The 12,373-nt window shown below is 38.6% G+C and overlaps 1 protein-coding gene across 1 annotated transcript in view; it reads left to right on the forward strand.

Moving 5' to 3' along the window:
- The first annotated feature begins 939 nt into the window (after window positions 1–939).
- ugp2b (UDP-glucose pyrophosphorylase 2b) overlaps window positions 940–12,373 on the forward strand; it is a 39,166-nt gene continuing 27,732 nt past the window's right edge. Inside the window, 3 exon segments of the mRNA XM_034682308.1 lie at window positions 940–1,425; window positions 4,916–5,043; window positions 6,402–6,509. Of these exon segments, the coding sequence (XP_034538199.1) occupies window positions 1,407–1,425; window positions 4,916–5,043; window positions 6,402–6,509 (255 nt within the window). The 5' untranslated portion in view covers window positions 940–1,406.

Below are 12,373 nucleotides of genomic sequence, written 5' to 3' on the forward strand. Positions count from 1 at the left end.
CATCGGGGCGGCCTGTTACAACTCGTGATGTTATTTTTGTACTGACTTTAAAGATTAACCGGTCTATACCATAGACTGTAAATAAATATAAGATGACTTAGAAAACGTGGTCTTCTCTGGTATTCTCTTTTCCAAAATAGTGGCCATTCCTCAACCCGGAAGTGTCAGAAACCGTATCGTACGTAGCTTAATTATATTGGTTGTAAAATCTGCGTCACAAGAAAAGCAGCGTTTTGATTGGATGCCATCCTCCTGTAGGGTCCCCATTCGCCCCTACCCGGAATGGCACTGTGTTGTAAAAAAATATCTTGAATTCTTCTTTTAAGTTCTTCAGTTTTTACCCTTTTGTACGTTTTATTTCTTTATGTCTGATGGAAACACAAGAAGGCTAATTTAAGGTGAAAACCTCTTAAACTATCAAAACGCATAGTGTGTGTGCCTTGTTGTCTCTTGTGAGGGATTTGTGTGGTCTTCCGAGCTGCAGGACCAGGCCGACCCCTTCGACTTTTCTTCCTCCAGCATCCTGCAGGCACACAGTAAGAAAATGCGTAATATATCCCCACATGTTATCAGTGTGCTTCTTGAAAGTATGCAGTCTTTAAAGTCTTATCGAAAACGCTCGTTTTTTCTCATGTGGCGTTCACGGTACCTCGTATGCTGTCTTCATGTTTACAACGCTTTGCACGATGCAGGCAGTGTTAATATTCATCGTTTCCTGAGTACATACTGTCCATCTCTTTCCATGCATCCATCAGTCATTCATTTCCGCAGCTGGCTGCTCATTCGTATGGACTCGGTTGTGTGCATCGTTCCGGTTAATAATTGACGGGATGTTAGTTTCATGTGGACTCTGGTGTAGACAAAAACAGGGGGCTGAAAATCAACGAGTCTGTAGCAATAAGGTAATAAAAATGAAAGCAAGGGGGCGAGGCAGAGAGAACAAACCATGGCCAGAGGTTGGGAGTCACAGCCAGGAGGGTTAGTGACGTGGTTTACAGTATTTGGATCGGGAAATAAGAAGAGGCAGAGAATCTGGCATGTAATTAAAGATCTTCTTAGACCCGACCCAGCTTCATGTGCATGGACGATTTTATGCTGCTGCCCATAGAGATAAGGGGAATGTGATCTGTGACTGCTGCATTTTGATCGTGTTTTTTCACCTGGCATCTCAGCCTCACTGAATGGATCGACAAGGTTGTTACACGTCTGAATGAAAGAAACACCGATTGGCTTACAGGAGACCTCAAGGAAACTTTTTTTATACATTTATGGACGTCTTGTAAATGACATTTCAGTTTTCACTGTGAGTCCTCTGCTGGAAGTCCTCATTTGAAGCCTTCATCCGGATTTGGGTTTATCATATAATTGAACTGTATGTGTAGAGGTTGTTACCTGGAAGCTAAAACATGGCACTTTTTGTGAAGGGTAAGTAGTTTCAGCTCTTCTCCTATATTGACCATAGTTGTGTTTGATATTTCTTCATTTACTATATCATCCACATTTCTAACCACAGTCATGTCTTACAAGTATTTCAAAAATATAGCAATACATTTATTTTAGTACAGTAGTCTATTTAAACAGAAAGAGTTGATGTTTGCCTTACACACTGACTGATTCATCACATGTCATTCAAATTTTAAAACACTTATGAATACCTTCAAGCAGGCATGAAACATCTCATATCTGAGACATATTTGAATAACCACCTGAATGTTCCAATTATACTAAGTTGCTTTTTTGGAAGAAACTAGGAAGCTGTTAATATCCAAGTGGCAAAACTCCCCATTTGATTTTTGAAGAGTCAAATATTTTAGACAGATTCTAATCAGTCCACAACTAATCCAGTTTAACCACTGTGCTTTTTATCTTCAGACTTCTAACTACCTTTAGTGTAATTTTTCCCCTGGGCATTTCCTGTTACATGCACTATCTGTATAACAAATGTGCAGCAAGTGTGTTGATTTACACATCACCACCAGGATTACAACTTTCAGCCATCTATAGGCAAATCCAATGTGCCAAACAGCTGATTATTTAGGGGGGCTGTGGTTGGCGTTGTAGATTTTGAAACATGTCCACTGTTTCTTTAAGATCATTAGAAGAGAACGTGGTTTCCAAGTGATGACTACGCTGTCAAGTTAACTTACTACCTTTAAAGGTGTGATAAGAAGAGGTGTAAATAACAAGCTTTCTCATGATGCAACATTTCATCGATTCTTTAGAAAACAGTGCAATATTTTCTATTAGTTTGATTTCTGCTTCAGAATTCAATCCCATTTTTAATCTATTCAATCCAGTGGTAGGATTAATATGAGAGAACAGAATATGTCTATTTGACACATTTAGAATAATCTAAGTCAACTCAAGCTGAACAAATAAAATCCACTTGAGAATTTTGTAACTGCACTCTTCCTGACATTTCAATGAAACTGAAACCCTTTTTTAATTAAAGAGAGAGAATACATCAGTATATTGTTTATCTGTATATATAAAGATGATGATATGAGTCAATGGCTTTATTTTGTATCACTGATGATCAATCTTTGATCACTGAAATCATATATTGGTGTGCAGTAATTCATCTCTATACCCTGGAGACAAGTTAATTTGGAAGCAGCTTTTCCAATGTAGGAAATTTGATTTCTGTTTGTTATTCATCCACCATGTTGTATAATTAACAATCACTCAACATTTTATGACAGTATAATTATAATATTTTATTCATTAATAAGCACACTCAGCTTCTAAAATGTGGTCATTGACCAATCACAGTCACAGCACTCACAGTCACTTCCTAGTTTGTATCTGCTCTTGTTAAAAAAGGTTGGAGCATTTTCATAATGTCTTAGAAAAGACTGCCTACAAAAGTTTAACCAGGCGTTGTGAAACTCTTCTGTAGTTCCCTCTTACTATTTTGTTTCTGCTGTCGTTGCCAGTCTGTGGTCACAAGTAGTGTGTTATGCCTCATTTTACCAGACAGGTTCATTTCCTGTTGTTGTTGTTGTTGTTGTTGTTGTTGTTGTTGTTGTTGTTGTTGTTGTTGTTGCATCTCTGGACTGAACTGGACTGATTGAAAAAGCAAAAGCAGAAATGGTGTGGGTATGTTGCTAATACACAGTGCACAGATTTAATGAGATAATATCTAGGCCAAGAGTTGTACATAAAATTGTATAATTGGGGTGTAGCCCTGACAGGTGGACGAGTTGTTTCTGTTTTTCAGGCCTTGGCTCCACCTCTTTGCCAGATTTCGGTGGATGGAAAGTTAAGTTGAGTCAGCATTTCCAATATGGGGCCCGCCCAAGTTGGGCCTCAAAAACATTTCTTCAGAAACCAATAGGTGACGTCACAGATACTATCTGTGTTTCATACAGATTAAGGCCAATCGTTAATACATAATGGATTCATTTAAACGCCCAACTTATGAAAGACTTGTGACTAAGACAAGCACTTAGTAGAAATGATTAACCTTTGGACAAACTACATATTGGTTAAGTGTCTCTTACCAACTTTAGAGTATCTTTGCTTCTCTGTGCTGTGATGCCTGAATCTCCACTCTACATACCTTGACACTGAGAGGCCCTCGGCTAATATTTTCAAAGAAATAAGCAACACTGTAAATTCTCAAAATGAGCTAAAATATGCCTATAGACCATAACCAATGTTATAAATATCTACCTCTTTCTGTGTTCTCTGAATCTCAGCTTATCTTTGTTACCAATATGCAATATGTCTGTGTTATGCAATCATTATAAGAATGTTCATTTTGTTGCCTGAGATAGCAGGTACTAAAATAGTTCTACATGTATACATCAGACATGTTACATCACCATTGATTATGAGAACCACCCTCTCAGATGTCATTGCCTTATCTTGTGCAGTGTAGTAAAAAGTGTACTGACACAAATACTATGGTTTATAAAAAGTAGAGAGTGCTGAACACACAGTGAGGGCTGCTGCCAGGGGTTGTGGGCCCATTTACACTTATAAAATTGGGTCTCCTGTGCCACAACCACTTTTTTTTTTTAACATTTCTTCCATGCCTTGTCTGTAATGGGCCCTTAGAATTTTGCATACATCTTTATTAAGACTACGGATACATCAGGTGGATGTTAACTCCTTCATAGATGTGCCTAAATCTCCACAAGAGGTGTTTTTTCATGATAAGAAAGGTGGCAGTGATCAGTTGGGGTAAAAAATGATGATTGTTTTATTGATTGATTTGACTAATTGTTATTGTTATTAGTATTACATTTTGAATATTAAACGTAGAATAATGTTGGACAATTTATTGGCAAGTAAAACCCATAGTCTGTTCCTGAGCACTGTTTTGAAGCCAATCGTCGGCCGAAGCCATATTGGTAATGCTGAACTCAACCAAACTTAATGTGAGGTAAAGAGGCGGGCTTTAAGCCTCCTAGCCATCAGCTACCGTGTTCCCACCTGTCAATCAAGTCAGTCATGTCCTTAAATGGGCAAAACTGGTAATCTTAATACCTTCTGAACCATTGCATTAGAAAAAAATTCACCCCCCGTGTCGATAGAGAAATTAGCTACATAGACCCAAGCCGTTTTTTGAACCAGGCTGTAAACATGTTTATTAATGCTGCAAAGATCTTCTTTTTTGAATTGGTGTGTATGTGGTTGCCGGTGTTTCTGCAACCAGTCTCAAGCGGATGATCGATGAATTGCAGTTTATAACACTTCCGCATGGGCTTCATATTTTGAGACTGGAGGTTGCCGCTTGGTAAACCCTCATATTTCAGAGTCATTGGATCTTTTCTCATTTTCACTTGAAAGTTCACCAAGTGAATCTAGATATATTGATCAAGAATGATATCTGTAACCTTCACTAATTTGTGTTCTGTAATTGTAAAAAAAAGCATTGTCCCCATCTTCCTCCATCTTTCCCGTCCAGGTCTGTGTAACGGAGTAACCGACAAAGGGATGGCTCAGTTCCAGGAAATGATGCGGCAGCAGCTGGAGAGCTCTATGCATGCGGAGCTGGAGAAACTGCTGGACACCACCACAGGCGCAGAAAGAGAGGTAGCACTAAAATTCTCTCTCTCTCTCTCTCTCTCTCTCTCTCTCTCTCTCTCTCTCTCTCTCTCTCTCTCTCTCTCTCTCTCTCCTCTCTCTCTCTCTCTCTCTCTCTCTCTGTTATCCTCCGACCATCTGGTTGTGATTTAAAGGGTGGTCAGGTCACACATGAACACTGGGAAAACGCAATAGTGACACATACTGCAGCACAGTGCCAATAAGGGTCCCACCTACATGCTACTCACACACATGCATACGTCAAGTGCGCGTCATTAAAATGACCAAAGCGAGGTTTAAAGCAAACATTCATCTGTTTATCAGCCTGAATCATAACTCAGCTTACTGTCAGAGGCCCCCAGGCAAATTAAACCCTTCTCCTGTTAGCCCAAAATGGACTCTAGTCTAAGGAGGGATCACCAAAGAGGCTAAAACAGCAAATTAATCACAACCTCAGAGTAGAATAAAAAGTGTTTCCTAAAAGAGCAAAGCTAGGCTGTTATTTGCGTTTTTGGTATGAAGCTGCACAGACCTTGAGACGGAGCTGTCACTGAACTAGAAATCTTAAAAAACCCACAGGGCTGGGCAGCTGCCTCCTTTTGACATAAACCAGCCACTCTACAACTCCCCCAAAACACAAAAGATTTCATTGTAAACAGAGAGCAAAGGTGAGTGAGTAAACATAGGCAGGTCCAGTACTTCATACACGCATTCATTCAAGGGTGTTCAATGAATAAGCCTTTGTACTTGCAGTAAGACCTCATAGCATCACTCTTAGTCCACACTGCCATCCTTACAAATGGGTTCAACAGTCTTTTTTAAAAATGATACCACTTTGTCTAATTGGTAATTATGTATATTGGAAAAGTTTTATGTAAAACATTCAAACATTATATGAATGAGTCTCAACGTTAGCCTTATATTGTATAAACTCAAAGTTGAAACATAATGAAGTTAAGATTTGAGTACATCCTTATCCAGCTGCTACAGAAAGGAAGTTAAGTGTTTGATGACAAAGTAATAGCAGTTATTAGGAATGATTACTACCTGGGTAACCAAAGGTAGATCCATGATTATAGCTTGGAATCTTATCATCAGAAATGCAAGTAGAGGTGAAGCAGAGCTTATTCAGCACATATTGCAGATATGTACTGTGTTGCTTTGAGCTGCTCTCTTCAAACATACATGTTTACCTTAAATGACTGCTTCAGGTCACACCGATCCAGATAACAGATAACAAATATTTTGAACTACAAGTAAAACTTGACTTGACTTTAGTTGGGCAGTCATGTAAACGTGACTTACACCTGCCAGTCTACCTCCTTGAGATAATCAACCTTCAATTACAATATGTGTTTCTCTTTCAGGTGTCCAGGAAAGATTTTGAGGGCTTCAAGAATCTTTTCCACAGATTTCTGCAGGTGAAAGGGCCATCAGTAGAGTGGACCAAGATACAGAGACCTCCAGAGGACTCAGTAAGTCTTTCATGTTGAGTTTTCTGTGGGTGTTTCTATCAAAAGAAATTAGATCATCATTAGTTAGAAATCTTCTGCATTACACCATTCATTCCCAATGTAAGAATTTATTAAGGTTTTCAATTTATTCAAGGTTTTAGTCCTTAGTGTTGAAACATCTTACAAAGGACATACGATATTGCCCCTTGTGAACAATAAGGATTAAGCCAAGCATACTCACACTATCTACTGTATTATGTCTTGTCAGAAGAAGTAAAAAAACAGATGTAAATACACAAAAGAGTACTCTACAGCTAATGCACAAGAATTAGGAAAGGTGCTTTGCCATGGACACGTGAGATGATTACAGATTGACACATTCATGAGTTTGACTGCTTTTCAAGTGAAGTAACACTTCACTAATTTTGACAATACTTCTGTAGAAAGTCTTCACTCTGGCTGTCATTTATCCTCATTCTGTTTACATTTAACCTACATACATAGATGTTTGAAACCTCTTTATTCTAAGTATTCACAATCATGAAACTTTTTTGTCTTATGTTTGGTGGCTACAGATATGGAGCACTGAGCAGGTTAAAATTCCAGCACCATGTACAGCTTCATACCTGGAGTTAGTGGAGTGGTTTGTATTAGGCTTAGGCTGATCAATCTCCCAGCACTATACCTGTCAATCATTTCCGTTCATTATGATAAGCTGACATAAGAGAGCACTCAGCTGAGGCATCAGAAGCATCAAAAAGACTAATGTGCTAGTATGCACTTTTTGATACACTTTTTTCTGCCCTGTTTGACGTTTCTTACTCATTTTCTTTTCACTGTTACATGTGGCTGCAACTGCAGTAATATGAATACTGTATAATTTAAGATGTTCTTAACACAGATATTGCTCTCAAGTAGGGGGTTTGAGCAATATCCTTCTATCCTAATATTTCATAAATATATATCATACCATGCAATCAGGAAATACAGCTAATAGCAGTTCTGGATTTCACAGGAAGAAGTATGTGCTGACATGACCATAAATAGAAAGCGCATGACCCAGTACAGTGACCTGAAAAGTTAGATCACTAGAAGGATCATCTGATGCCAACCGCATTAATAAAATACACTGAGGTTAATAATCGATTGTCACACCAACCTTCAACAACTTGAAATGTCAGTCTGTGTATAATTATAGAAATTATAGAATGGGTAGTTATATTAGGGCTATTACACACACTTTTTTTTACTTAATTGCATGGAAAACAATTTCACCTTTCCAGACTACTGTTCTTTCAAGTACATTGCATTAAATGAAAAATTACATAACGACATAAAATAATCCAAACTCAAAAACAACCAAACTAAATAAAACAATACACAAGTAAAAGAGAACATAGAAATATTATTACACACACTTCTGAAGTTGTGGTTTGAGTCACTTTCACTTTTCCAAAGGATCCTCATCCCCCACGTCAAAGCCGTCTGTTTCTCATTGTGTAATGCCAATGACTCGACTCTTGTTTCTTGGTTTCTCCCTTCTCTCTGAAAAGGGTAAATTATTAACCTGTTTTATTGAGGTAAAGTAGATTATTAATTTTGTTTCAGGTTAATTTGTTTATTAAGTTATTTATGACTCTTTTTTAAAATCAGAGTCTTAAAGTGACCATTGTTAACCTCATGATTCAACATCATAACAGATGGTTTATGGTACAATAGGCTCAGCTTAATCAGGTTAGCGGTAGATTATTAAAAGAGGAGACATTTGAGACAATGATTGTGTAACAGTGAGCCCATCATGATGTTAAAGAACGGGGACTTATTTTGTTTATTTATGTAGTTATACTTATGCCCCGTAGCCCTTTTGATTGTTTTGAAGAGCAGACAGTGTAAACAGGCACTTGGATGTTCTCTCTTTCTGTAACACAAATCAAGGACAACCATTTCATCTGGAAATGCTCTGTTCACCTCAAACCCTGCTGTGTGTCACAGCGAAAGAAAGAAAGAAAGTGAGCACAGCTTGTTTGGGAGTTTCTGCACCCTTTTCACTAACGAGATGAGGTGAAATAGAAGTTATTTGGATGTAGCTACAGTTATATAAGTTCGTCTGAGACCCAATGTCACTGCCTAACAGATACTGAAAGAACAAGAACAAACACAGTTAGCAGGATCAGCCTGATCAGGTATAATACATCCATCTAGAGTTGTAAGGTTGACTTCTAATTTACAGAGTGACTTTAATTAACCCCTTGCTTTGCCCATTTCTCATTGCCAGAGTCACAATACATGTCAACAGCATGATGTTGGGAACAAAAATGAGAGGTCCTGCCTTTTGTTTTTCCATCTTAAGCAGACATCAACAATTTCTTCCACATTTTTCATAATGTGGACAAATAGGACCACATATGAGGCGCTGGTGGCCTAGCGGTCTAAGTGCCCCACATACAGAGGCTACAGTCCTTGTCACAGGGGTCGCCGGTTCGATTCCCGTCCGCGACCATTTCCTGCATGTCTTCCCCCCATTTCTACTCCCCATATTTCTTGTGTCTCTTTAGCTGTCCTATGGAAGAAAGGCAAAAGCCCCCCCAAAATACTTAAAAAACAGAAAAAATAGGAGCACATGTCACTCTTTAACAAACAACTATTAACACAGAGAAGCAAAATGGGGATGATATTGTCTGCTCTTTCAGGAAAAAATTGCTATTTCTACCCATTACTACCTTTCACGTTTCCTTATAAATGGAAGTCATTAAGACCATGAGTGGAAACAGTGTATAAAGCATTAAATGTTTCCCTTTCCTTGTTAATGTGTCCCTGAACCCCAAATTGCTCCCGGTTGAAAAGACATTGGCACAGTCCTTGGGAACCATTGACTTTTGTGTGATTGAGCCTCTGAGAGAGATGGCCAACTTTTCAGAGTTTCTATTAAAGCCTCTGTAAAGGTATAAAGACTGGAGTCTAGGCCAAGATTTGCTTGTGCGTTGGAATTGTTTACAATCCGATTAGCAACTTGAGAAACTAGAATGAAGTTGGTGCTAAGAAACAGCATCAAACAGCAGATTGATATCTGACATTTTTATGCAAATACCCGTTTAAAAACATTAATTCAAGTTGAATTGTCCTAAGCTGGCGGCTGATTGGTTCAAAGATTGCATTACAGCATATTTACCCTTTTGCTTTGCCTACTGACAGTTTTCCTGCATACAGCCTATCTCTGCAAGAACGCTAGTGGTCTGAAAACTAAACTAGACACTTATGATACCACAATCCAGCCCCAGCTTGTAGGTTCTCCTATTTTATGCACAATCTGTCAAATCTGTAAATAGAGATTAGCATTGGCATAACAACATGGTTCAGTATGATTAGCAACATAATCATTAATTTGGTTGGCAGAGATTTGAATGGGCAGTTTGGCACTTTGCACGGCAGCCTCTGCCATCAGTGTGTGAATTTATGTGTGAGAGGCTAAATGTAACACTACTTAAGAGTGCTTTGAGTCATCAGAAGCTAAGAAAAGCTCTATATTAAGTGCAGGCCATTTAGAAAAAATAACTGCATTAAAGGTGAAAATGCAGAGTTCAAAATGGTAACAGAAGTTATTAAGAATATTATAAGCTAAGTGTGTTTAAACCTGTAAAAGAAGAAGTTCTGATAATGGAATGTTGCCCTGAGTGTGACTAAAAATGTCACACTCAAAGTTCTCCATCAGCCATTACTGCAGATCTCTGTAGACTGTACATTAACTATTTAGTTATCTCCTGGCAGCAAACTACACAAACCACAGACGGCTGGGTTTTTTTCTTCTCATTTGATGCCGCTGTGGCTGCATCACTTAAAAGTCAATCCTAGAGCTGAGTCAGCATTGGTTCTCGGAGTTATTCTGAGCAGGATTTCCGTGTCCACATTTACGGTCTTCCATAGTTTTGTGCTCTCTGTGCTTCTCCCTTAGTTTCCTGAACAACGTTCCATGCTTTATGCAAACTTCAGGGAACAAGAGCAGAAGCTTCAAATGAGTTTTTAAAAAGTGCACACGCATCTGATTAGATCTCAAGGGAGGACTTTAAAGTCTGAACGCAGCATTGTGTGTCAGTCAAAATGTTAAGTAATGAGAAACGGCACTAGAGAGTAGCCAGTGAGGAGTGGAAAATATACATGAGTCTGAATTTTAAACCCTGAGAAAGTTCTTGCTTTCTTTCAACTTTATGCAGAATTCAGTTAAAGATATCAGTGCGTATCATGTGAAGAAGCATGAGAGATGGAAATGTTCATTTTTAATCTCTTGCAACAGATTACTCTGAGGAAAATCTGTACATCTGCAGAGATACAATGTGAGAAATATGTGATTATTTATTTTGAAACCACTGTGAAGTATAGCAGTCATTGATGTTGTTTACTTCCCCACTGCAGGGACACTGTTGGAGAAGGACTGCTTTATCTTTGTTTTTTTGTTTTGTTGTTATGATAGAAAGTCTGACTCACAAAGAACTGAAAAGTCCTGTAGCCGAGAATTATTAAGAGGTAAGATCTGTTTGCAGACATTCTGCGGCAAAACTCACTCTTACAGTAAAAGGGCAAAGTATTGATTTTTAAAGGGGTATACTGTGTATTCGTGCTCTGTAAAATTGTGTCGATAGAATCTGCAGGTTCCTGTTGATGGATTTGGAGATGTGAACATCATCCAGTTAATAACATAGTTGTTAAAACAATCTACAGTGAAGAGTTTTCTTAATTTTGGAAGTAACATTTTTCTTTAGTCTTTGCAACTTACTATCCATAAAAGACACGGAGCAATATAACTTTCTAAACGTAGTGTCTTATAGATGTAGGCTCACATTGTTTTATTTTGGGTTCTACCCAAGCGGTAACTTACGGTCTAAAAATATGAGTCCAATGCCGAGTGCTAAAAACTGCAGTTCATCGAGGATCCGCTTGAGGCTGGCTCCGGAAGTACCGGAAACCACATACACACCAATTCAAAAGAAGACGATCTTTACAGCAGAAATAAACATGTTTATAGCCTGGTACAAAAGACGAGTGTAGTCTGGATAGCTCATTTCTCCATCGGCTCACACTGTGCGGGGGGTGAATTTTTTCAATCGCGGCAATTTTGAAGATATTTAGATTACGAGTCTTCCAATGAGAGGCCCAGCTGACTTGATTGACAGGCGGGAACACTGTAGCTGTTGGCGAGGAGGCTCAAAGACCGCCTCTATATGTCACAATCGCTCGACAGCAGCAATACGGCTGCCGCTGACGATTGGCCTCAAAACAGCTCTTCAGGAACAGATGGGTGACATCACGGATACTACGTCCATATTTTATACAGTCTATGGTTCTACCCCCAGCTTGCATACATTAGTCTCAGCGTCACATGATTTAACACCCTGACAGTAAACTTTTACCCTGCACAGAGATAGTATAATTATCATATGTGACCATTTACATCCTTGCTGTGTCATGAGATTGTAACTCAGGAATGAAAACCATCTGTCTTAAGGCACATTCTTTGACTTCTCATGACTGACTCTTTAAAAGTGAAGTTCATGTGCAGAGATTTTAGAAGAACCACTGAACAGGAAAATGTCCTAATGTGACTCAGATTGATGTGTTCAACCACTTTATCAGGCAGATGGGCAAAAATGGAAAAATTACAGAAAATGACTAGGGAAGTACTTCTGATACTTCTGACTCATTAAAAATTGAGGTAATGTCTACTTACTGCACATCATAGGTCATCTCTTAGGTCATATTAGTTGTGAGCAGTTCAACTAAAAATGTGAGTTCCACACCCACCACTCTAGACACATACGCATGCACCAATTTGAGATGACAGATGCTGACATTAGCTAACTATCTTGAATGAATAATTTCAAACCACTTGCATC

The sequence above is a fragment of the Notolabrus celidotus genome, chromosome 4, assembly GCF_009762535.1.
Source record: "Notolabrus celidotus isolate fNotCel1 chromosome 4, fNotCel1.pri, whole genome shotgun sequence".
Taxonomy (NCBI): domain Eukaryota; kingdom Metazoa; phylum Chordata; class Actinopteri; order Labriformes; family Labridae; genus Notolabrus; species Notolabrus celidotus.